A 26,904-nucleotide genomic window follows, 5' to 3' on the forward strand; every position below is an offset into this window, starting at 1 on the left:
AACCCCAAGAAAATGGGCGCGTACTGAGTGCAGGACTTCTGCCGTACAGTCTTAACTCCATTTAGTGGATCCGGGAGGGGCGGGCGTAAAACAGTCCGGTAAACACCAGAGATGCGTCTAAAGGATGGGCGTAATTCTCTTGTCCCTGGGGTAGGCTGCCATGGTTTTCAAGAGTGAGTGGGAACAGGCGGTGGTGTACACAGAGGCGTAAAAACGTGACCTTGACGTGTCCAGTGTATATCACAAAACTGGGAGAACTGGTTGGGGAGGCGTTTGAGAGGAAAGGATATGCCCCATCACCTTCATATGCTTACCCTCATTCAAAATAAGGCATCATTCCGGTTCCCTCCCGGCTCCCAAGTGGGATTCACGTAGGAAGAGAAGACCATGCCAAGAGTCGCCCGACCACTGGGCTTGAACTCGAGGACCCGGCGATGTACTCTCGGAACCCCAGAAGCATGTTAGAGGAAGGTATGAGCTAGGCCCTCCTGCATGCTGAAGGCACGCCCACACCCCTCCACACCCCACCTCTGCCGGAGGCGTGGATGGGAACACAGACCAGGAACAATAGCACACAGCAGGGAGTCCAGTCAGGTCAGGATGGGTCTGAAAAGAAATCGGTATTGATGTATTTCACAAATGAGAAGAAGCTGGGAAATATTAGTGCAATTTAATCACCACAGGGGTGATTTATAAAGCTATATTGACAGTAAACAAAAACGGTAAAAAAAAATTACAGCATTTGACATTTTTAAATGGCACCCATTAAAGACTGAAACAATCTGAGACACTGTTACGTATCAGTACTACAAGTTCACGGACAACAATGAATTAAAAGGCACTTTAAAACTTCTAGATTTTTACTACCGTTTGAAGAAAAAACTTCATGGTAGCAGTTTCTAAAACCCACCCCGTGGGTAAGGAACAGTTCGTGTTGGCACCAGAAGATCCTATTTGCAAGTGGCAGGTGAGTCAGTCCACAGGACGTATTTTGGCCAGGGCTATCCTGCACTCTTGCCCCCCGGCCTTCTGCGGCACAGTGGCGGCACGCTCCTGTGGGAACAGGCTTTGGAACACGAGCTCTGGCTTATCAGGAGGCGGCCTGGATGAGGCCGCTCACGTTCGGAATACAGAAGCCTGTTTCCACGTCCTATGAAAAGGACAATGTCAACGAATGGGGTTACCCAGGAAGGAGCTTGACAGGCACCACGTCACTTTACCCCTGCGGTTTTTAACAGCATCCTGTGCGTGTGGACATGGTGAAAGCTGGGTTTGAGGGGACATGCTAAGAAAGAAATAGTGTTTGTGACTTCACAGGCTCACGGTTTGACATTGGTCTTCCCAAGTCAAGCCTGCAATGGCGCTGACCTCTCAGTCTCCCCCCGCCCCACTCCAGTGCCTCAGGTTCCCTTCCCTGCCTCTTACCCCCCTGCCAGGAAGACTTCTGAATGGAAGTCAGTGGACATGGGAGTTCAGTGTTGGCACGTGGATGACAGGCCGAGGCATAGGAGCAATAGGTTATCTAGTAAACAGTAAAAAAAACGACCTACCCACAATGCTTTTCCCAGGCCAACAGCACAAGAACTTATGTCAAGAACCAAGTTCATCACTTGCTGCTGCTGGCCCAGTAAGCGAGATGCTGCCCTGAGTGGTCGGAAAGGTGGGTAGCCGCCAAACTGTGGGCAGGGCCAGGTGGGTGCCCAGAACTCGTCACCCTAGTCCAGCTGTCTCCACACCCCCATGCTTCTACCTCCCAGAACCCTTGAGGTAAGACCCAAGGAAGGATCCTCGGGCTTGCGTTAAAACCACCTTGCTGCCAGTGGAGGTCTGACAGGATCCAATCGCTGTTACTTAGAAAAAAGTGCTTTTGCAAAAGAGGCAGGTTAGAAGAGGGAGGCCATATGAATATTCTTTAGAAAAACTCAAACCCATCTGCTTATCAAGACCCAAAAGGCTGAGGCCACCCAGGGCACGATTTGGTCCATGGGAGCACCGAGTAGAAGAGGCAGCTCGTGTGAGGAGGCACCCTCACTGCCCGGCTCCCGGGAGCACTTAGCCATCCTTTTTGGCCAGGGGGGTGTCAAACAGCCGGGACGCCTTCTTGCACAGCAGCGAGAACCAGTAGACCTGCGGAGCGATGAGGAAGGCGTTGGCCACGTTGCAGTAGAAAGGGATACTGAAGGGCACTTGGAGCAGGCCTAGTCCCTGCTGTCGGCCGTAGGACCAGTACATGAAAGGGAAAAGGAGGATCCGACAGGAAAGAAAGGTGGTCAGCGTGAGGATTCCGTTCACTTTGTACAGAAGCGTGTGCTGCTGCTTCAGCTGCAGGAGAAGGGGGAGGAGAATGCAGTTAGCACGAGGCCGAGCCTTCCAGGAACGACCAGCCGGAGTCCCCCGGCAATAACGCCAAGCGTCTAGTCTTCTGACGCTTGTGGCAAAGCTGACGGAGTGCTGCTCTGTTTCTGTGTGCACACAGGCTCGTCATTTTTCCCACAGTGATAACTGAATTTGGCCTAAGCCACCCAGCCAGCAGGCACACAGGAACAGTGGATTTAACAACAACAACAAAAAAACACCAAAACAACAAAAAAAAATCTGTGACCAGGAAAAAGTACCTAAAAAACTATCAAATTTGAATCAAAGGTACAATTTCACCCCCAAGGCTCAGAAGACCAACTGAACTTTACGTCTGTTAAAGGGTCTCCTGTCCCACCATTCCCAGCACTAAGGGATTTCTGCACACCCCGCAGCCCGCCAGGGGAGAGCAGGGCCCGCTTCCTCCCACCGCCACGGCCAAGTCCTCCGCACGTGCCTGAATCAGAACTCGGCCCAGCGACACAAACGGAGTGCTCAGCTCTGCCATGAAGATGCAGCCAACAAAGAAGTCCCCGAGGTCTCCCCTGAGCCTCTGCGGAGAGAGGGGAGAACAAGAGAAATAAGAACTGGAAGTTAAGGAACCACCGGAAGGAAAATTCTAACGGGGGCTATTAGAAAGGGTAACCATGAGAGACCATGCAGGGAAAGGGAAATGCTAAATGAGCGAGTATAGACCTGATTAATACTCTGCTGCTTCCATAGCGAGAGAACTTGGAGGGTCAAATCCCCAAGCTCCAGAGGCAACTTCAGAGGTCAGCTGATTGCATCACATACCAAGCTTTTTCTGAATTTCAGTGTCAGCCGGAAGGAACCCTGTAGCCTACTTTTGGGTATCTAACTTAGTCATGCCAAGGGCACTTGGCCAAAAAATATGTGCCAGGCCCTGTGCTAGGTGTCAGGGTCCCAAAGCAATCAGGAGAAACTTCTTTAAGAATGTAATGTACTCCACACCACTCCTTTTATCTTGTCAAAAAAACAGGACAGCATCGAACAGCAGCTCTGCCACTTACTACCACTGGGTACAATAAATAAACTCTCAGAGCCCCCAGTTCCTTCACCTCTGGTACAGGGCGAACAAGATCTAGTTGTCACTTCTAATAACTTCTAATTATTAGTAGAAAGCAATCAGCTTGGCAGTCCAGAAACTGTCACCTGGTAGGCACTCAGGAATGACTAACTTCCTTTCTGCAGTCCCGCCTCTCTTCCTTGTTGTGGCGGGGGCGGGGGGGTGGCGGGGACATGGACCCGAGGAGAAGTTATAAGGCTATCTGCTTTGAGAGCAAGTTTCTGTGACATCAACACAGCACAGAGTTCTCTCTGACACCGTTAGAGCAAATCACCAGTTGACTGAGCTACTCTCAGTTTCTTAAAACAATTTTTATGTTGTTTTGTATTGTACTGTATACCGTTTTTATATTGTAAAACTAAAGACAGAGCCTAGGGAATCAGAGGGCTGGGGGACTGCATGAAGGGTACTGTTGGTAAGGAGGACCGGCAACACTGCAGGGTGCATTTTCTTCCGACGGGATCTGCCGGGGAGATTTTACCATGGAGGTAGCTGGCACAGGCCGGTGGGTACGGGAGGAAGGGGAAAGGAAAGAGGGACAATCCAGACTTGTACGTAATGGTCAAGATACCCAGTTTAACAGGAGGAAACGAAGGACCGAGTCTGCTAGCGGCTGTTCTGGAAGGCCATACCTGGGCAACTGGCACAAGGACAAACAGAATGACCGCGTGGTGTGCGATCATGAGGCGGTTTTTACTTAGGAAGTTCCGAAAAGTGGTGAGGGAGTGTCTGTGGTTCTGGTCTCTGGTTCGGTACCACTCACAGAGGTACATGGCGTAGGAGTCATAGATCATGTATGGAATCAAGAACCAGACATACTGTCGGGCAAGCCAGTGCCTAGAAGAAAGCACACGAACAGTCCGTGAGATGGTGAGGGAGATCAGCTACGAAGGCTCAAAGCCGACCTCTTCCCAAACACATCCCCTTCAGCTCTGTGCCTCGCCAGCTATTTTGACTCCAAACACTTTACAAGGAAGATGCTGACCGTGATAAATAAGGCGAGTGAAGATTTTTCTCTCAATTACAGGGCCAATTAGTAAGTGTCAAAGGCGGAAGGCTGGGACTCCCTCAGCACCATGAGTTTCAGTAACCAGCTGTCACCATTTCGCTGATTTAGCTACTCCTTTCTAATGGACTTTCTGGCGTTTTGTAATATAAGCTAACTTTGATACAGATATCTCTACAAATGATTCATTAGCCCCACCAAGAAACTTGTTTGAAGGTGTCCCAAATGCCCAATCCAATATTTCCAGTTTAACTCCACTTAGTTGCTCAACAGTTGGGAGTTTCCTCGAGTATCTGCTTGCAACCCCACTTTAGGGAGTTTCTGGGAAACTACCCTGACCATTTTTCTTTACAATTCTATGGCTGATCCCAATTCCACTCATTAAGAAAAATACATCTGGAAAGGAGGCTGGAGCTCAAGGACTACCCGACAGCAGTCAGATATCAGAAGAGAAGCTGGGACAAAAGACGATGTTCCCATTTACTTGCCCAAAGGGGTTAAATACATATTTGCTGAGTCTAAATGATTGTTTATCACGGTCCCAGAGCAGATTAGAAGGAAAGTCTCTAGTTTCGACAATTTTGTTCTCAAATGAGAAATGATCACACTACAGAAAATGTGGGGAAAAAATCAAAATAGAAATCATATACTCTGCTGAGGGTTAGCTTCACTCAATCAGCACATTTTCACTGAGAACCCACGTGTCAGAAGACACAGTTTAGTGTCACGGTTCTCAAACTACCCGAACCCAGAATCACCTGCCGTGCTTGTTAAGGACTCCACTCCCGGAGGCCTCGGGAGCTCAACTCTGTATTTTTAACTTTGTGTCGGGTGATTTCCTAAGAAGCCAGTCCACTGAACCACAACACTGGGAATATACTCTATAGAGGGCGCCGTTCAAATTCTGTTCCTGAACCAGTCCGCACTTCCCAGGGCATGACTAAATTAAGAAGCAACAAAACAGGCAAAGTAACAATGGCAAATAGACTAGATGTGTATGTGAATTCATTAGCGAGGTTCCATTTTGGCAAAAAGGTGTGATATTTATTCCACTGCCCATCTATGGTCTCCAGTTGCTTTCTTGAAGCAATTCCAAGTAAAATAACTATGAAGAACTACTAAAAGCTTAGCTCCCCTGGAGTGGAGCCTAGGACTGTAATATCTTGCACATAGTACCAATTCAATGAGATCTGAAATTGTGGCTGATAGGGAGAATTCTCTGAAGATTCATTAACAAGAGGTCTGGATTATAATCTTAACAACGACCAGCCTGGGACTTAACTTTCTTTGTAGTAGCAGGACAATAATTCTTGTTTTACTTCCCTGACAAAGTTCTTATGCGGATTAAAAAACTAGAAGTGTCAAAGTCCTTTTAAACATAAAAAGTACTACCCAAATATACATGCTTAAACCGATCAAATTGCCTAGGGCTAGGACACTTAGCCCTTTTGGGCATCTGGACTCCTTTAAGAATCTCCTGAAATCTTTGGTCCCACACCACATTATGCATATAATTCGGGGGGATTTACAGATATGTATTCCGTATGAAGGCATAAAATGAAAGGATATATAATAGGGGCGCCTGGGTGGCTCAGTCGATTAAGCGTCTACCTTTGGCTCAGGTCATGATCTCAGGGTCCTGGGATCGAGCCAGGCATCGGCATCGGGCTCCCTGCTCAGCGGGGAGTCTGTTTCTCCCTCTGCACCCCCCCGCCCCCCCACTTGAGCACAGTCACACGTGCTCTCTCAAATAAAAATCTTTTAAAAAAGAAGGTGTACGATAGAAAAATATTTGAGTGCACAGTATATGAGCCCCAAAAGGCCTTTTTTTTTTTTTAAAGACGATCTCGGTGCCTTTAGAACATCCTTATGCATACATGCAGAGGTGGGGAGCACAGAAATGCCTACGTCCATTCTGTGACCAGAGAACCTAAGGCATAAGGATACACAAAAGGGGGAACCGGAAAACAGACTCGGGTGTGCTACCGTGATCCAGCCACGAAGAACACAGCGCTTCGGAGGGGATACCACAACAGCGGGCTACAGAACTGACAGCTAGCGGTGTGTAAATACCTTCTGAAATGTATAGTTGCCTGCTGCTTGCCCTCACATCAGCTCAAAAAAATACTGCAAAGTCACATTTGTCACTTTAATCTTAGCAAAGGAGGCTGCTGTCAAATTTGATATGACAAACTGGGGGCAGTCAGGGACCTTGTTACACGATCAGAAAATGCTCAATGAAAATAAAAAACTGAACCCAGCCAAGCAAATGTGTTAGCCTTTGGTATATGCAGTCAAGGTCACTTGGCCTATCTTCTCTCAGCATCTATAATTCATTGCCGATAGCTGGGTTTTGTCCAAAAAGAGGCATAGGAAGAAAAGCACAAAAGTCACCATGGCGGGACTAATCCTAAGAAAGATCCAGACACTAAATTTGCAGGCCACAGGGAAATCAGTACCGCACTCCTGCTCCCATCCGATTCCACTCTTAACTGGTAAAAAGCAGGACACTTTGCAGAGTCAACATGAGAAAAGGACTAGGAAAGGCCGTGAGACTTTCCCTGCACGTTTGACTATCACTCTTTAAGGAGGAGAAGGTAAGAGTGGTTCTAGGAAGACAGTTGAAAAAAAAAATAGCTTTTTAGAAAACTCGGGGGCCGGTGGAACAACTGCCCAGGTCTAAACACTACATACAAAGTAGACCGCCCTGGTCTTTATGATTTNTTTCCCTAGATGCACATTTCCTGACCTGTCTCTGGACTGAGCTCGAATTCAGGTACAGGTCAGTTTCCTGAAAGCACGGGGAACCTTTTCATTGCCTTTAGCGAATCCACAGGAGACACATGAGCAGCACTTGTAAAGGAAGGGTTGGTGGCTTTGTTCCTTTCCACAGAGGGTTTCTGCCAATCACACTGCATATACGTTGGCCAAAGAATACTCCAGATCAGGACTCCAGTGAAATCATTTAAAAGACCCAAAAGCCAGATTCCCACTTCCAAATAATTCTCACACTCACTATCCCATAAGGAACTTGAATCAACGGGCCACCTTAAATCAGATTTAGACCCTGCCATTCTCTAGCATGTCTTCAGTTTACTTTGTCTTAAGTGGGCGAGGCTGAAAGAGGTAAAGAGAGAAGGAGGGACTAATTATGGTGCCCAAGTTCTCCCATCAATCAGCTACCTTACCGCATGTGCTGATAAACAACTAGCTCCTGGGAGCCACTCAAATGTGGAAACTTCGAAAAAGTTCACCGCTGTCATTTGTGCTTTCACCTGGCATTGGATGTTACCTGTCAGTGATCACGTCGCTACAGGAGCGGATGATGACGATCCCCGACCCGGTGGCCAGCACAGCCTGCACTGAAGAAACCAGCCTAACGTGCGGCAGAAAAGAAAAGGAAAAAAAAAAAAAAATCCAGTCCAGTGGACAGCATAAAGCCCAGAGCCTTCAACCTGCCTCTCCCCGAGGCTGCCAGTGCGGTGAGGGAGAGGGCACGGCCGCCGCCGCGCTCCCGACCCCGAAGCAGCTGGCAGACATCGACCAGAGCTTCCCGCCCGGTCCCGACCCGCGTGGGCGCCCCCCCATCCTCCTCCCTCTCGCCCTCCCTCCCGAGAGGACGCCGGGGGCTTCGGAGAGCTCCGGCCAGCGCCCCGGAGGGGCAAGGCACCAGGGAGGCAGCCCCCTCGCTTCCTGTCGCCCCCCTTTTCCGCCCTCGGCGCGGCGCAGGGGCGGGCGCCGGCGGGGCGGGTCTCCGCGCGGCCGGGCGGGGGGCGGCGGGGGGCGCCGGCCTCGCCCGTACCTGGTGCTGATCATCACGCAGTCCGAGTCGCTCCATGCGGGCCGCGCGCGCCGCAGCGCCCAGGTGCAGAGTGCGAAGAGCCCCGGGAAGAAGAGCGAGCCCCCGGCCAGCGTCAGCAGCATGGGTGCTCGGGGGTCGGTGGTCGCGCTCGGCGCCCTCGGCTTGGCTCAGGTCGGCTCCGCGCAACTCCCGACTGGCGCAGCCCGCCCGCCCCTATTTCTACCCTCCGCCCTCCGTCCCCGCCCCGGTCCCGGCCCCGGCCCGCCGCGACTCCGGCAGCCGCCGGGCGCTGGCCCCGAGCCCGCAGCGCCACTCTCCGCGTGACCAGGCCGGCGGCCGCGATAGGCGCGGGCCGGCCGGGCGGGGCGGGGTCTCGCCGCCGCCGCCCCTGGGCCCCGAGGCTTCCCCGGGTTCCCCCGGCCGGCGAGTGGGCGGCGGCGGCGAGCTGCGGCCCGGGAGGTTCCGAGGGCGCCGACGCTGCGCCCCGCACGAGCGGCGTGGAGCGGTCGCCGCCGCCTCCCGAGCGGCCGCGGGGCCGGGGCAGCGGTGGGAAGGGCCGAGGCTCTCGGGGCTTCTGTTCCGTCACCGCGGACGCGTCCCCCTCCCTGCGGGACCGGCCCGACCGAAGAAACGCCCGGCACCTGCCCACAGCTCGGCTCCCCAGCCCCAGGCGAAGGGGCCGGGGCGGGGGGGAGGCCCCGAGAAGGCCAGGTTTTGGTGGAGACCCCCCACCACGCGGGTGGGCGAGCCTCCGGGCCGAGGCATCTCTCTGGCAGCAGGAAGGCGAGGACGGGTGGGCTTGTGGCCATCTGCCCGCCTGGCTTATCTACCAAGCACTCTTGCGCCCAAATAGGAGTCTTAGGGAAATGATCCCTCTGTAGGCCAGAGATGGCTTTTCCACGTCCGGCCAACTGCGGCAGTTCCTCCAGAGGGGGCGGGTCGCTCCTAAAAGCCTGAACTCCGGCTGCGGAATCCAGCAGCTCCTCTCCATCGGCCTAGGCAGGTGGAACACCAGGTCCGCGGACTTTCTGCGGCACCGCGGTACCGCCTCTCGCCTTCGGCCCAAGACACTCGGCAGTCTCGGGGGCTGCTGACAATGTTTTCTTTTTTTAAAGTTCTCCATCCAGGTGCCCTAAATTTGAACGCGTTGGAAATCATTTTCACTCAGCACCAGTCACGTGGGCCAATACAGTAGCTTCAGCATTGCTGGCTTCTCTCCCTCTTGGGACTTCCCAACGTTTTACTTTGCTTTGGTCTCTATCTTCCTCAGCTAACGTGGGGAAAGATAATTCATTTACGCCTATTGCGCCTGAAAGGCTCTGTGGGTCTCTTCCCATCACCACCATGCAACATGCTGAGGAAAGCCCCCTAAAAGGGACTGACTCTCTAAAACAGTGGGACTCAGCCTCTCTGGGCCACTGTTTTCCTCATTTGCGAAATGAAGAAGCTGAACTACAAGGTCTTTAAGGTTCTTCCAGTTCTAAATTCTTGTGATTCTATGACTTTTATAACATGATTTCAGGTAGATGCCAATTACATTTCTCTAACACAGCAGTTACCGATGTAGAAGCAGGTAAACACAGCTTTTAACGTCTTCTTACGTATTAAGTAGAGGGATTTAACCAACATTAAGGGAACAGAATACCCAAAGGAAAGTCTGAAATTTCTTCCAGTTAGGGTAGCATCCCAAACTCCCAAATTCATTGCTAACATACTTGGTGAACCGAAAAAGACACTTCAGTTTGGGAGCACGGCATCTGGCAAATGCAAAGCCTTCTGTGTTCTCACACTCGCGTGTGGACAAAGGACACCTGTGTGTAAGCTTTTCACTGTCTCCAGAGCAAATGCATACGCACTCCACTTTCTATCCCCTCCCTATTTATCCCAGTCACCTCCAGCTCCAGCTTTTCCAGAGAGGGGTAAGTGCTTACCAGTCTTCCCTGCCTGCTCTCCTTAAAGGGATCAGCACCACGCAGCAAGGATGCTAACACTTCTAAGTGGTGGGAACCAATCTAGTCCCTATGCAAGAAGTTGTCTATGCAGCCCCTACGGGGTCTACGAAATGCAAACAAAACAACAGATGTTTCACATATAGAAAAGAGCAAGTAAAATCAGTTTCCAACACCAAGCTCATGAAATCTCCAGAATGTTAAGCTTGAATCACCAGAAGCCAACAAGCATAAACACGAGCCTTGGCTTTTCAACCCCTCCGGCGAATGATAAAGCCTTTTTCACACAAACTTACCCTTCAAAGTTTTGAGCTGTGTTTCCTTCTCCAGGAAGGTTTCTATCTGTTTCTTGTAGGCACATTTATAAATTCCCCTCTAGATCACTTCTGCATTTGAATAGTGGGCATGTTGGGTTTTATTTATATGTATGTTTCCCTACCAAACTGTTCTTCGAAACAGGAAGGTGTCTTTTCATTTTGTTTCCCAAGTTAGGCCTGGCACATTGCCAGTGCTCAAGAAATACTTGGTATTTTTTAAAGCTAATATTGATTGAATATTTACTATGTGCCAGGCACTGTATCAAACATTTTACAAGCATTATGTCATTGGATCCTCACAAGGAATCTGTTGTCCTCTGTGTGCGTGCATGCACACAAAATAAGTCCCAGAGCAATGAGAACACTGGTCCAAGTTCGCAGGCCTGGTGGCAGAGCTGGGATTTGAACTCATTACTTTCTGCCTCAAGGTCAGCGTGCTTAACAACTACGCTGCCTCCAAACTTGATAAGCAAGGGAAGAGTCGTTGTTTTCCACAATACAGTTTCTGATTAATAACCACTGTTCCTGTTTCCTCACAAATTTATAATGTGTGGAGTGTAGTTTATGGGCTCTGATGCTGCCATTATTAATATCATTTCATATTTATAGATGCCTTTACAATTTTTCAAATCACTTTCACATATATTAATCTCACTTGGGTCTCAAAATGACCTGGTGGGGTAGGTGAACATATCACTTCGTCTTGTAGCTGAATGGTAAACTGACGTGCCACTCTAGGACGCGGCAGGGCTCAAGTCACCCGGGCTCCTGATTCACGTTCAGGGTGATTTCATCTTGTAGAGTTGGGACTTAGGAGTTTTTAGTTACGCCTCTTAGGTGGGTTTTGAGAGTGAGGTTTGGGTTACCAGATGTCAAGATAAGACTCGTTTACAAAATAAGAACTCATATACAAAATTCCCTTGAATGGGAACTGATAAAGCTCCCAGTTTGGGAGAGCCACGGTGGGATTTCTCTGGTTTCTACCCTCTCTCTCCCATTCCTTTAAACCCCAGTCTGGATACCATTAGGGTATTAGAACTCTCCCCATTCTGCTCGCTGGTTTTTCTAGCCTTAAACGGAAAATACCATATTTACTTGTAAGAGACTCTTGAGAATACTCAGGTGAATGTCATGAAGATACGTAGTGTGCGGGCTGCTACCCTCGATCAAGGACATTTTCTTCCCATCCAGAAAAACACACCAAGGAAAAGCCACCGAGATTCACACACGAAACATCTTCACTTCAAGCTCCAGAACTGAGAGACCTTGGAGGTCTCTATCCACCCATCTACTAAAAAAAAAATCATAACAGAGAAAATGAAACTCTATTCTGAAATGGGTTATTTTGCTTAGAACTGCACTTCACTTCTGTATTACCGGCTTTAGAAGCAGAGACAGAGCAAGAAGAACAAGGGAAGAAATAAAATGATGGGAGATGGACAGAGAGATACAGCACAGGAAGAAGGTCTATCAGAAGACTGGGAGCAGTACAGTTACAGGGAATAAAAAGGCCAAGATACATATCCTTTGACTCTGGAGAATAAACAGAGATAAGGATCCAGAGACTGGAATTCACAACAAGTAAATAGAAGAAGGAGCTGTGAGACACAGAGAAGGGTAAAAGGTGTACAAAGAGTTAGAAAGAGACAGCCTTTTATGGAATAGCATTCCCTTTAGGCGGGTGCCAGCAAAAGCCATATTGCATTTGAAGATCTATGGCCCATGGGGCGCCTGGGTGGCTCAGTCCTTAAGCGTCTGCCTTCGGCTCAGGGCGTGATCCCGGCGTGATGGGATCGAGCCCCACATCAGGCTCCTCCACTGGGGGCCTGCTTCTTTCTCTCCCACTCCCCCCCTTGTGTTTGTTCCCTCTCTCGCTGGCTGTCTCTCTCTCTCTCTCTCAAATGAATAAATAAAATCTTAAAAAAAAAAAAAATGAAGATCTATGGCCCAAGTAAGGAGGCGCCTTGTTCTCAGGCCAGAATGTGGCCAGGAGGAGGTTACTCAGTCGCCTTCCCCCTCTTTCTCCTGTACTCTGCTTGCACCCCACAAGAATACCTGATCAGTACGGCCTTGCCCTGGTGCTTGTACATTTATTTCCCCTTTAGACTGCAGGCCTCTGATGGGCAGGCAGGGCCCGTCAGTCCAGAAGGCCGCCGTGACACACAGCGCGGGGGTTAGCGTTAGAGGGCCTGAGTTCCAGCACTGGCTCTGCGACACGGAAGCTGTGTGACATGGGGAAAACCACTTAACCTCTGTAAAATACGGGTTCCTCCACCCACCTCACAGGGTGCTTGGGAGAACTCCATGAGAGATTTTCAGAAATAAAAATAAAAATAAATAAACTACACGCCGGGCAGGGGCAAGGGACTCACTCTTCTTTATCTCCGTACCCTGCCGCACAGTTACTTGAAGTGAAACTTCTCGGTACACACCTACCGGATTACAGACGATCGAGGTCTGGCCTTAGCCAGCTTCCAGGCTGCAGCTCCCTCAGCTTTATCCTGGGCTATTTGCAAAAGCAAACTCTACGTCTAAGAGGCACAGCCACACCCCAAGCACATGGTTTCTACAAACAGGGACCACAGCGGCGCACCGCAGGCAGCTCCTTGCTCCGGTGCGCCGTGATAATGATCCATGTCAATAAAGACCATAATTTACACAAAGAACTGATTATATAGTACTTGCCTTGATGTATTGCTTTATATTTTTAAGGCACTCTCACATATTTCTTTTGCTGTAAGTGCAAAAATTTGCTCGTTTGCAGATAGTCACACCTAACCAAAAGTAGTGTGAGTTCTAAACTCAAGTTAAAAAAAAAATATTCAAGGGCATGGAACCATTAAGGAAATTGCCTTTGAAATGAGTTAGAACCAGCAAACTGGAACAATTTCAGCTGCCTTCCTAAATCATCACATCAATAATTTTTAGTGTCTTCGCATCTCGGAAATAATTCCGTAACAGGTTTGTTTTGCTTACTCAACTAAACTCTGATGGTATTGTTAATTTTTTGCTCAAAATATATGCTAGGGGCACCTGGGTGGCTCAGTCGGTTAAACAACTAACTCTTGATTCCAGCTCAGGTCACGATCTCAGGGTCGTGACATCGAACCCTAGCATCAGGCTCCGCATTCAGCACGGAGTTTGCTTGAGGTTCTCTCTCTCCCTCTCCTTCTATCCCTCCCACTGCTCGCATGCACTCTCTAAATAAATTCTTTTAAAAAATATGTTAGAAAAAAAATATATGTTAGAAAGTAAAACATGCCCACTATGGAAAACAATCACAAATAATGCCATCACTGGGAGATACTACTCTCAGGTACTAACATTTTGGTAAAATTCTTCCCAGTCCTCTTTAAATGCATTTATTGTATTTTTTATTCTTCTTTTTAAAAGATTTTATTTATTTATTTGATAGAGAGAGAGAGACAGAGAGAGAGGGAACACAAGCAGGGGGAGTGGGAGAGGGAGAAGCAGGCTTCCTGCCGAGCAGGGAGCCCGAGATGCCGGGCTCGATCCTAGGACCCTGGGATCATGACCTGAGCCGAAGGCAGACATGCAACGGCTGAGCCACCCAGGCACCCCTATATTTTTTATTGAGGTCATGCTTTAAATTAATTTTGAATAATATTTCACTTATAAGTATTTTCAATGTTATTAAAATCTTTACAAACCTTGTTTTTAATAAGTAAGAAGTAATCTGATTTTTGATGATTATAGATTATCTTTCAAAGTGGGTTATCACTTGTTTGAAAGGAATTCTTAACTGGGGGAGAGTGGGTTTGTCCATAGATGCACACTTTGGCACAAAAACATAGACAAGGTCTTCATCTGTTCTGGTAACTTTAAACTTAAAAATAGTATAAGAGTCCCATCCTTATTAGCATTCGGTTTCTGTCTTTAAAGTGGGTATCATAATATCTATAGAAACTCAAGCTGCTATTTCAGTATCTAGTTTTTGCTTTTTATAGGCTGAGCTCTATTAACCTATTTAGTAAACTGTAATTACGTAGGCCCTTGGTGCCTGTTTAAGCAACGAAGGAAAACCATTCTTTGTGAAGCTAAGCTTGCAGTGTCTTTTACCACGCACAGGCAATTTCCACCCCAGAGTTAATTACCTCTCGACAAGATTATGGCTGAGAACTAAAAACACTGCAGAGAAAGCTAATTAGTTACAAGGACTAAACTCATTTGGGAAGGGAATCTTCCTTACACACAGCACCGAGAGCTCGGCCCCAAGCCCACTAGCGCACGCTTATGTGGCCGCTGAGTGTCACCACCTATCTGTGACCCACCTCGCAAACTACTAATTGTGAGTCGAAAGGCTGAATAAACTGGTGAGTTATGAGCCAGACGGAAATACATTTGCCCTGGAGGCAGAGCAAATTCCCCTGTTGGCAGGTAACCTGATGGAGCTGCCCAGCAGAGGTCTCGGAAGGATTCAGAGTTTTAAATACTACCCCAACGTGAAGAACAGGAAGCACTGACTAGCCAAGATTCTGCCACTTTCCTTCTTTCATGTGTTGCAAGTCCACTATTTCCTTACGCAGCATCTGTGGCTTGATTGGTTCATCTTTATATGTTTTCTTCTATTTCAATTTTAAGCGCCATGTTCATTCAATCTGCAGCTGTTGAACGCTCTACTACTGGGGTCCTGGCCAATACAGCAGCACACACATAAACCTTCAAAAAGATTTTAACGTTGAAAAGAAAGAGAATATAGTAATTTATCAAGAAAAACTAAGAAAATCAACTGAAATATAGAATAAAAGAATTGAGGTAAAGTGGCTGGAAAGAAGACCAATACACAAAATTGAACGGATTTTCTATAAGCCAGCAAATATCAATTAGAAAATGTAACAGAAAAGGAGGACCATTTGCAGTCTTTTTAAATTTTTAATTCCAGTACAGTTAACATACAGTGTTATATTAGCTTCAGATATATTTTTTTAATTTATAAAATCTGTTAGTGAGGTGCCTGGATGGTTCAGATGGTTGAACGTCTGCCTTCAGTTCAGGTCATTATCCCGGGGTCCTGGGATCGAGCCCCGCATCAGGAATCCCTGCTCAGCGGGGAGCCTGCTTCTCCCTCTCCCTCTGCTGCTCCCCCTGCTTGTGCTCCCTCTCTCTCTGTCAAATAAATAAATAAAATCGTTTTTAAAAATTAAAAAAAATTTTTAAAAATCTGTTAGTTTTAGACCTAACAAGAAAAATGCAAGACCTATATGGAGAAAGCTACAAAACTTTACTGAAAGATATAAAAGCCTAAACAAATTGAGAGCATGGTCCTAAAGGGAAGATTCAATACTGTAAACACGTCAATTTTCCTCAAATTGATCTTTAAATTCAGTACAATTCCCATGGAATTCTTAACATGATTTTCATAGACTCAGTAAGCTCTTTCTAAAGCTTATACGAATTAGAGAAAATGTGCCAGAATGACCAAGAAATATTTGAATAAAGAACACTGGGGAGAGGGAGGAATTTACAATATATCAAAACACCCTCGAATTATCATAATTGAAACAGTGTATGAGAAACAAATAGCTCAATGGACTAAAACACAGTCCTGAACCAGACCCACTAAAGTTAATCTTTGGCAAACACATCATACTTGTGAGCAAAGGAAGGCTAAGAAAACCACAGATACCGTTAGTCTTCCTTTGGAAAAAATAAAATCAGTTGAATACTGTCCCTGCAGAATTCACGTCCTCCCAGAACCTCATGACCTTACTTGGAAATGGGGTCTTTGCAGATTTAATTATGGTAAGGACCGAGGTGAGACTATACTGGATTAGGGTAGGCCCTAAATCCAATGAGAGTATCCGTGTAAGAGACAAAAAGGACACAGACACAGAAAAGAAGGTGATGTGAAGATGGAGTAAGAGATTGGAATGATCAATCTATGAGCCAAGGTATGCCAAGGACTGGTGGTACCCACTGGAAGCTAAGGGAGATAGCCTTGGAACGGTTTCTCTCTCAGAGCCCCCCAAAAGGAATCAATCCTACCAACACCTTGATTTCAGACTTCTGGCCTCCAGACCTGAGAAAATTAATTTCTGCTGTCATATGCCCTCAGCCTTTGGTAATTTGTTACGGCAGTCCTAGAAAACTAATACAATGCCACACGCCAGACACAAACATAAATTCCAGATATATAAAAGATTTAACATGAAAAGCAATGCTACAGATGTATTAGAAGAAAAGTTTGAAAAATATTTTTATAATTCACAGGCTAGAAAAAGCTTTCCCAAACAAGGCATTAAACCCAGATGTCATATAGAAAAGGACAGATTTGTGTATGCTAAAAACAAAATTGTACATCAAAGGGCACTATTAACAAGTTAAAAACAAGTAATAGTTTAGAAAAAAAATTTGTAGTATATAGCAGAGTAGGGGTTAATATTCAGAATAGCCAAGAAATCCTACAAATCATGAAGAAACACAAATGACCCAAGAGAATTATTCCAATAATATAAACTGAAAATACACAGAAGAAATACAACAAGGTCAATGAAAGCTTTATAAGTAAATATTTAAAAAACTGATAATATCTAGTGTACATAAAGATACAAGGATATAGGCACTTTTCTCAATGCTGGTAGAAGTATAAATATGTGGTGAGCCTGGGTGGCTCAGTCGGTTAAGTGTCTGCCTTTGGCTCAGGTCATGATCCCAGAGTCCTGGGATCGAACCCGTATCAGGCTCCCTGCTCAGTGGGGAGCCTGCTTCTCCCTCTCCTGCTCCCCCTGCTTGTGCTCTCTCTGTCAAATAAACAAACAAATCTTAAAAAAAAAAAAAACAGAAGTATAACTATGTATTACAAGGATATAATTTTTTTTGCAAAAGCAAAAAATTAGGAACAATCTAAATATCCAGTAAAAAAGTAATAAAATATTTTATGGTATGGTGAAATTATAGAATACTATATAGCCATTAAAAGGAGACAGACCAAAATACAAAGAAAGATTTCCAGAACATACTGTTAAAGGGAAGAAAGCAAATCACTGAACAATAAGTACAGTGAGATATAACTTATAATTTAAAAAAAACTATAAATGTGATTAGTACATATACGGCTATATAATCATGCAAAGAAAGGTTTGGAAGGAAAAAACACCAAACTGCAAACAGTTTGCTAACCTCTGTAGAGAGAAGTGTGTATGTGCCTGTGTTGGTTTCGTGTGTACATGGGGTAAGGTGAATTAAGAGTGACTTTTACATTTTCCTGCGTTATACGAGTTTCTCCAATAAAAATGGTTATTACATAATTATCAAAAAAAAGGAAAATCATAATAAGCTCCTCGAAAGTAATAGCTCTAATTATTAGACATGCTTGGTTTTCTAAGGCACATTGCTCTTTACAGCCATGTTATCTTGAAACACAGTTACAAATTCGATGAAGAAAAGCACGCTGTGCCCCAAAATACATGAAAGGGAATATTTTTTAAAACATGACATATGTATAACATGCTTTTGCGGGCATCATTTTTTATTTTTTTAAAGATCTTATTTATTTATTTTGACAGTGAGTGAGCACAAGCGGGGAGAATGGGAGAGGGAGAAGCAGGACCCCGCTGAGCAGCGAGCCTGATCTGGGTTTAATCCCAAGACTCTGGGATCATGACCTGAACCAAAGGCAGACACTTAACCAACGGAGCCACCCAGGTGCCCCGGAGTCATCATTTTTTTAAAGTGTCAAAGTGTCGTATAAGCTCTTGGAAGACGATGGCTTTGATTTTCCAAGATTTTTCCCCATTATTTATGTATGTGTGTGTGTGTACACACACACATATATATATATACGTACACATATATATACACACATATATATGAAGATATTTAAGCTGTGTATAAAATACTATGCAAATACACTTTATTCTATTAGTCCCTAAAACCACCCACTGTCATTTAGTGTAGTGGATTATATCTACCCATAAAATGCTAAACTCTAAACCCAACAGAGAAGCATGTTTAGGCAAGGGCGGTGAGGGCAAAGAAAAAGAGCAATTGAGAATAAGCAACGTGAGGATTTTCACAGGCAGCTGTAACTATGTGACTGACGCCAAGGAGAGAAAGCCGAGTGTGGATATAGAAGATTTGGAGACCAATGATGGCTGCGCGAGCGGTCTCACAGCAGTGACTCTCAATGGGGGACTGGGGTGGAGGAAGCCATCAGGATCTTGAACAATATTATATTTAGGAAATAAAACTTTTTTTTTTAAGATTTTATTTTTATTTATTTGACAGAGATAGAGACAGCCAGCGAGAGAGAGAACACAAGCAGGGGGAGTGGGAGAGGAAGAAGCAGGCTCATAGCGGAGGAGCCTGATGTGGGGCTCGATCCCAGAACGCCGGGATCACGCCCTGAGCCGAAGGCAGACGCTCACCCGCTGTGCCAGCCAGGCACCCCAGGAAATAAAACTTTTAACTGGCTTTCCGATGTAGACCTAAAATATAGCCAGGCAAAATATTCTTGGCTGGTAGAGAAGGGATATCAACTGTGTTATCAGAGATTGTGAAACTGGAGAATATTACGTGTAGGAAGGTTGTTCATAAGATTTTTATGTTTGGCAGAAGGAGACATGGGCTTAAAAAAGAGGTTTTTTGTTTGTTTGTTTTGTTTTTTTGAAGAAGTTTAAGAAATATTCAGTGGAACTCCCCTTCCCTTAAAATTGCATGCAAAATGTGCAAATGTATATTTTTCTGGGGGAAAGATCTATATAGAGTTCTTCATGTCCTCCAAGGGATCCAGACTCAAGAAAGATTAAAAGATACTGGACACTTAAGGGTGTTAGATACAATGAATTAATGGTAGCTACATTATAATGATTGTACTAGTTAGTTAATGTCAATTTTATAAAACAAATATTGTTTTTGTTGTAAAGTGTAAGACTTACACAAAAGGGTTTGTCATTTTGGCCTGTATAATTATCACCTTGTTGAGTAGGTGAAGGAATTACTGAATGTGAACCCAAAGTAGCCAATGTGGACGGGTTCTACAAACATCTGGGAGTTAGCATGTATGCATGACTGAATGCCTGAGCCACGATCGTGGGAACAGGGGAGCTACTGAAGCTAGCTGGAGATTATGATCTGCTTAGCAAGAACGGGCATGCACGGAGAACCAGAGTACCAATCAAAACAAAACTGGGTGTCCAGCCGAGGGGAACAAGCAGAACCCCTGAATGCCACTCCAGGACAAGCGGTGGTGTTCAAGATATTCAAAAACTTGAGGATTGGTCAGCAAAAGACTGTATCATCATGAAAAGCCATGTACTAAAAATAGTCCTTAAAAGAGTGCCAAGGAAACATTTTTTGAACAAGATTTCTTGCAGAGATCAAACTCGATTCCTCCATTACAAGTTGACGTGGGAACTTTGCCACCCATAGTGATAACAGTTCTGTGTATGATGGGGTTTGAGAGTCCTAGGGGGCATTTTGGAAATTTGTAGAGAGTATTTTTGGTTAACACAGTGTTGGGAAGGGGCTATGCTACTGGCTTAGTGGGGAAGGATCAGGTAATTCAGAAGTCTTGCAGGTTTTTTTTACAAGACATTTCACAAAAAGCTGAGGCATTTAAAGAAGGTCATTATGGAGGGGAAGCTTAAATGAAGAATGATACGGTCTTGATCTGATAAAATAACATACTCTGCACCCTGTCTATTAATGTAGTACGGCTACGAAACCAGTGCAAATACAACAGGGTATTGGAGACTCCTTTTAACCGGGTTAGAAAGAAATGCTAAATTGACAGGCACATGAAATGTAGAGAGCTCACTGGATTTCATTGTGAAAGGCTATTTTAAAACTACTTAATACTTCCATCCCATAGACTTAATTTATTTTTGGCATAATGAGAAATGTTATGAAAATTCTTCTGGGGATTACTGTTTTTTTCCATTTCATTTTGATGCCATCCTCAAACTTCTCATATATGTCAACATCCATATTTTATCTTAAGACCGTATAATCTGTCTTTCCAGACTTCTTCCATTTTTTGTACTTCTTCCATTTCTCTTTTCTGTTTATCATAAATAAACCAGTCTAGCCTGTTACTTATTTTAATGCCCCTCCCTTTTAAGATAAATTTATTTATTTATTTTACAGAGAGAGACAGCCAGCGAGAGAGGGAGGGAACACAAGCAGGGGGAGTGGGAGAGGAAGAAGCAGGCTCCCAGCGGAGGAGCCTGATGTGGGGCTCGATCCCATAACGCTGGGATCACACCCTGAGCTGAAGGCAGACGCTTAATGACTGAGCCACCCAGGCGCCCCTTTTCCCCTTGCCCATTAAAAGACAGGGTCTCCAAGGTATGTGAGTGTGTTTTAAGTATTAGAATAAGATAAAATATCAAGTGAGAAAATATGTTTTCTGTAATAGTCACCAATAGTCACCAGCTATACCCCATCCCACAGGGAAAAAAAAAATTTTTTTTTAAAGCTCAGCTCATTTGTTTTTTGTTTTTTAAATTTTTTGAAGGATTTTATTTACTTATTTGACAGAGAGAGAGACAGCCAGCGCGAGAGGGAACACAAGCAGGAGGAGTGGGAGAGGAAGAAGCAGGCTCCCAGCAGAGCAGGGAGCCCGATGTGGGGCTCGATCCCAGGACCCTGGGATCATGCCCTGAGCCGAAGGCAGACGCTTAACGACCGAGCACCCAGTCGCCCCTAATGCCCCCTTTTTTTAAGAGAGAATCCTAAGCAGACTCCATGCCCAGCATGGAGCCCAGAGCGGGGCTTGATCCCACAACCCCGAGATCATGATCCAAGCTGAAACCAAGAGTCGGACGCTTAACCAACTGAGCCACCCAGACGCCCTCTTAATGCCTTTCTTTTAAAACCTAGTGTCCACCTGTATCTCTGTTCTTTTATCTTCCACAAAGTACAAAAGTACACTTTTTGTACTGTGCAACTCTCTTAAACTCAAGCTTATACTCATTACTAGTACCTTCTCTGCAAAGAGGGAGAAAGGAAATCACTGAGTTGGGAGCTTCAGAACAGGGAAGCAGGGGGAATGCAATTGAGAGTTGACAATGGATGCATAAAAGGACAATCAGTGGAAATTGGACAGCATGAATTTGGACTGGAGATGGTCACCCTAGTTTCTTGACCGGCCACAATAATGCGAGCTGCTCAGAAGCAGAGAAAACAAAAATGAGAGGACCAGGGCTGACGGCAGGCATGCTACACTTGATCCTATCACTTCTCTGCTTACAGTCCTTCAAAGGCTTCCCATTCCTTAACGGGACCTCCAGGAGCCTCAGTCATCTGGCACTGCCTACTGCTCTAGCCTCTTCTTGTACCATTCTCCCCTTGGCGTTCAAAGTCCCAACCCCCTGGCCAATTTCTTCCATCCTAAAGGCTTTGGCACATACCATTCCTTTCATCTGTCACCTCCAATTCTTCCCATCTCCCACACTTTGCTTCAGCTTAAAAATCACCTCCTCAGAAAAGCCTTTCCTGACCCCCAAATCCAATCAGGACACTCTATCAAGAGAGTCTTTCGACATATGCTTTATTTGTCTTTTGTTGGACCTATCATGGTTATGTTTATTTGTATGAATACCCTTTTCAGACATGGAAATAGCTCTGTGGAGGCAGGCACTTGGTCTCCTTTGATGATTGCTAAGTTCCCAGCACCTAGCCCAGCGCCTACCTCCAGAAGGAACAGCAGCAACATTCGTTCACTCATTCAATATATTTATTGAGTTTACTGAATGAGTGAATCAATGTTCGGAAGAGTTAGCTATGGGACTTTAGACAAGTTTTGTATTGTAATTACATCTCCATTTTCTCATCTGCTAAATGGGGCAATGATACTAATTTCTAACCGCAGGATTGCCGTGTGGATTAAAAGAGACAATGCCTGCCTAGCATGGTGCCTGGCATTATACTAGGGGTTAGGAAATGTTAGGTCTTAGCGTCATTAAAAATAAGCTCTATGAGCAACCAGAACTCTTATACAGCACTGGTAGGAATGCAAAAATGATACAGCCGCTTTGGAAAAACAGTTTACCAGTTTTCTACAGAGTTTAACACAGATTTTTCCATACAATCCAGCAATCCCACTTCTAGGTATTTACCCAAATAAAATGGAAACTTTTGTTCACACAGAGCCCGCACACAAATGTTTATATCAGCTTTATTCATCATTGCCCAAAACTGGAAACAACCCAAATGTCCTTCAAACAAGGAATGGATAAATAAATTGTGGTACAGCCACGTAGACTACCACTGAGCAAGAAGCAATGAATTACTGATACATGCACAACACGGATGAAACGCAACAGCGTCATACTAGGTAAAAGAAGCCAGACTCAAAAGGCAACATGTTATATGATTCCATCTATATAACATTCTAAAAAAGCTGAATTGTAGGGACAGAAATCAGCTCAGTGGTTGCCAGGCAACAGGGCTGAGCACGAGGGAATTTGGAGGAATGACAGAACCGTCCTAGGACTTGATTGGGATGGTGGTGACATGACTACAGGCATTTATCAAAACTCATGGCATTATAAACTGAAAGGTGAATTTTACTATATGTAAATTATGCCCGGATATAAAAGATAAAGATCCAAAACAGGTGGATAAAATTACCTTTTTTTAAAAAAAAATATTATAAAAGTCCTACAGGCTATTTGTAGACATTTTGGGAAAATGTACAAAGAGTGTACATTCCAGCATCCACAGAAAAGCACTATTTCTTTGCTATCATTTTAATACATGCAAAATACACATAAACTGGGACCACGCTGGACATTTTCGCTTTCTCAAATGTACATTTCACTCTCTAGTATATATTAAGCACATTTTTCCATGTCATTAAGTAACTTTCAAAACCACGATTTTATGTGTCAATACACTACTATCGTATAGCCGACTTATATTTTTAAGCCTTCCCTCATTGTTAGAAATTGCTTCCAGGTTTTTACTACAAACAACTTCGATAAAATTTTAAAAAGAAAAGCTGAGTGGGGCCAGGGACTCATCCATTTTGCAATTTCACAATGTTTAACTAGTAAAACAACTCTTCCTTGGCTGCCATCGCCTCATTGTTTTAAATGTCTGGAGGAAAAGTGGTTCCACAGGGTGATCGGGCCTCTCTTTCCTTTGTGGTGCATAAAAGCTAGGCACCCTAATATTACCTGTATTACTAGCTTAAATTTGCATAGCGCTTTTTATCCTTGCAGGGTAAGCAGGGCAGATGGAGTGATTTGCTCAAGAACACACAGCTTATTAGTCTTGGAATGGGACTTACACTCCAGATATTGAGTATCAGAAAGTAAACATTTCCCCAGCGGCGGCGCACTGTCTAATCTGGCTCTTCACGCCCACCAACCCCCGCCCCCCGCAAGGAGAAGCTGCAGACACCCCCAGAAAACTCTGCCTAGAGGCTTGGCACATGGGGAACTTAACTGTAAGTGGACGCTGTCCCTCCGACAAACTGTCCTTGGCAACATCGCCACTTACCAGCTGGGGTCAATTCTCCCGCCGGTGGCAGGGGGACACCTACTGCCACTGACCAAGGGGGCCCTGGGAGCTGTAGGATCGCCGGCTTCGCGGCCTGTGAAGGTTGCTGTCGGTCGGTCGCGACGCTGTCGGGGCTTACCCTCACTGGGGGTCATGCCAGGGCGGCCAGGCCCTCCCCAACACCGGGGCCTTCAGTGGGGGGCGCGCCCTCGGCGAGGTGAAGCGGGACCCCATCATGTTAAGGAGAGCTGAGCGCAGGCAGGGGCCGCGGGACCACAGGGCTACCCGGGGAAACTCCCGGAACGTGACGGGAACGCCTCCTCCGGGCGACCAGAGGTCAGTCCTCCGCTATCCCAGAGTGCCCCGGATCCCGGAAGTGCCCGGCTTTCCGGAAGTGCCCGGGTGGCTGACAGGAGGTTTGCCTGAACGCCGCGGAGGAGGGGGTTGTGGTTCTTGAGCTTGGGTGACGGCTGCAGGAGGACTCGGGGTTGAGCGGGGGCTTCAGGAGAGAGCTGGGCGGCGGAATGATGGAGGAGGAGGAACTGGAGTTCGTGGAGGAGCTGGAAGCCGTGCTGCAGCTCACGCCTGACGTGCAGCTCGCCATCGAGCAGGTGAGCGTTCCGCCCCCTTAGGGGAGGAGAGCGGAGGACCGGGAAGTGTGGGGTGGGATCCGGGTGGGACGCGGAGGGAGCCGTCTTTGGACGGAGGGAGAGGTGGGAGCTAGGCGCTGAAGGGAAAGGAAAGGTTTGGGGGGAGGTGGTGGTGGGAGGGGGTTTCTGAATCTAAGGGGAGGGAGGGAGCCCTTTCCAGGCCTTGATTGTCTTTGGAGGAGGGTAAGGCGTCCTGGTGGGTTTGGGCAAAGGAACAGGGAAAGCCTCTTGAAAGCATGAACCTGGAAGAAGGAAGTTCGCGGATACTAGCCTCAGATTTGGGGGGTTATTTACCATGCTGGTGTGCTGCTGCTCCCGATTCTTAATGTAGCCCTTTGTGAGGGACTCGGAATTGAGAGGAGGAGCAACTTTTATACCTGAAGCGGATCACTGAGCAGAGGGGACAAAGTTGAAAAAGGCCCTCTTTACTGTATTTAAATGGTTGAGAATTTCTGCTGTTGATTAGTTTGGATTAGATTGAAGGATAGTCCCCGGAGACCTTCCTTCCCTTCAGGGGCTCTTTGGTTGACTAAATTCTCTTTTCAAGTTTATTGAGTTTTTAAGAGTAATGATGTTAGAAATAGTTATTTAGACCCTTCTGCAGGGTATTGCTCCTGATAAAGGGAAAGGATAGCCCTTAAAAGAACTGGTGTAGGGGATAAGATTTAAGAAAAGGAGGGTTTTGCCACATTTAGGGACCACTGGGAAGTTTTTTGCAGTAAAGCATTTGCTACTATCATTGCTAATAGTTAATATTTATTGAACATTAGCTCTAGGTCTGTCACCGTACTGATTATTTGTATTGTGCCATTTATGGACTTTTGGATGTGTGTTTTCTACCCGTGGTTGGTTTACCCATACAAAGCCCATTTGGCACATCCTGAGGATGCCAGACCATTGGGCAAAGGTTTAGTTATTTAGGCCACAGCTGCCCACCCACCTCCACTGGACAGAAAAAGACATGCATTTCGTTTTCTTTTTTTTTTTTTTTTTAAGATTTTATTTACTTATTTGTCAGAGAGAGAGAAAGAGCACAAGCAGGGGGAGTGGCAGGCTCCCCACTGAGCAAGGAGCCCAATGCAGGACTCGATCCCAGCACCCTCCAAGGGCAGCCGCTTAACCAACCGAGCCACCCAGGTGTCCCTGTATTTCAATTTCTTTTTGGACCTAGTGGGCTCTGATAGAAGAAACAAACAATGCAGTCAGTTACCGTTTGGCAAGGATTTTAGAAGAGCACATATTTGCTATTTCTTAATAAGACTGAGTTCAAGCATAAGTTTATCTAATAAGCAGACATCAGAAAACAATTGGCTTTCAGGATGGCTGTCTTGAGCTGGTCAAATTCAGTGCTTGGGATCACTCGACTGCTTTTGTAATCTACCTTGTTATACGTTCTTGAAGTTCGAGCTTTTGGAGGGAGTTATTTTTCAGAAGGCGGTATTCTTTCTTCTGTTAAAGAGATGGACAGTTCCCAAAGGCAAGCTCCATTTACTGACACTGTCTGAAGCATAAAAATTGCTTTGATGCATAGTGAATTCTAACGCTGAGCCATCCCAGGGACATAGTGCGTAAGTCTTTTATCAAGACTTCCTTAGTACAAGCATGTCATCAGCTGATTTAACCTGATAGTGGAAAATGCCCATTTATTTTTCCTTGTCCATGGGAGTTTGTTGATATCTGTGGAACTCGCCACTGTGGCACATTCTGTTAATTGCACCAAGGTGTTAAAATTACAGATGTTGGTGAAAATTAAAGATTTACTTTAACAGGTATTTTACTGAGCAGTTGTTGCGTGTCAGGCTTTATAAGATGAAAAAAGATATGTTTTTTGCCTTCAAAGAGTTTATCATCCAGTAGGAAAGAAATAATACATAAAACAAGACAGAAAGATGATAGTTATTTTTAATCCCCTGTCTTTATATAGGTGTTTCCAAGCCAGGATCCTCTAGATGGAGCCGATTTCAACGCTGTGGAGTATATCAATACCCTGTTCCCAACAGAACAAGTAAGTATAGGGTTGCCTTCATTTCGGTGGTTTCTGGCTCATCCCCAGCGTGATGATTGGTGTGTTATGCTGCAGATTATAAGGAGACTTGATAAACAAGTGAGAGTTAAATTCAGATCAAACCCCATTGTAACCGATTGGGGGTGGGGGGTAGCTTATACCAAATACCGTTGTGTGAGAGTGGAATTCTTTGTGTTGTGAGCATATTATTAGAAATTATACCTTTATCTTGTAAGCGTCCCCCCACATTTTCTATAGTATATTGG

At 45.8% G+C, this 26,904-nt stretch overlaps 2 protein-coding genes across 9 annotated transcripts in view; one reads left to right on the plus strand and one right to left on the minus strand.

The window, feature by feature from the left end:
• Positions 1 to 654: 654 nt before the first annotated feature.
• Positions 655 to 24,317, minus strand: TLCD3A (TLC domain containing 3A). 4 transcript variants are annotated; one of them, XM_008695296.2, is made up of 5 exons: positions 23,984 to 24,317; positions 7,741 to 7,824; positions 4,075 to 4,279; positions 2,813 to 2,908; positions 655 to 2,322 (listed from the first exon to the last, which is right to left on the minus strand). In XM_008695296.2, exons 1-5 carry the CDS (start codon positions 24,136 to 24,138, stop codon positions 2,053 to 2,055), a joined length of 810 nt encoding a protein of 269 aa, XP_008693518.1. In that variant the 5' UTR covers positions 24,139 to 24,317; the 3' UTR covers positions 655 to 2,052. The 4 variants fall into 4 exon arrangements, with proteins under 4 accessions (XP_008693518.1, XP_040497049.1, XP_040497050.1 ...); XM_040641115.1 differs by lacking the exon at positions 23,984 to 24,317 and adding an exon at positions 8,251 to 8,526; XM_040641116.1 differs by lacking the exon at positions 7,741 to 7,824 and having other exon boundaries at positions 23,984 to 24,316.
• A 50-nt stretch (positions 24,318 to 24,367) lies between these two features.
• The window catches only part of VPS53 (VPS53 subunit of GARP complex), a 142,610-nt gene continuing 140,073 nt past the window's right edge, over positions 24,368 to 26,904 (plus strand). For all 5 annotated transcript variants that reach the window (XM_040641111.1, XM_008695297.2, XM_008695300.2 and 2 more), the window contains exons 1-2: positions 24,368 to 24,594; positions 26,558 to 26,638. In XM_040641111.1, coding sequence (XP_040497045.1) covers positions 24,508 to 24,594; positions 26,558 to 26,638 — 168 coding nt within the window. In that variant the 5' untranslated portion in view covers positions 24,368 to 24,507. The remainder of the gene's footprint in view (positions 24,595 to 26,557; positions 26,639 to 26,904) is intronic.

This window comes from Ursus maritimus, unplaced genomic scaffold (genome assembly GCF_017311325.1).
Source record: "Ursus maritimus isolate PB19 unplaced genomic scaffold, ASM1731132v1 scaffold_24, whole genome shotgun sequence".
Classification (NCBI taxonomy): domain Eukaryota; kingdom Metazoa; phylum Chordata; class Mammalia; order Carnivora; family Ursidae; genus Ursus; species Ursus maritimus.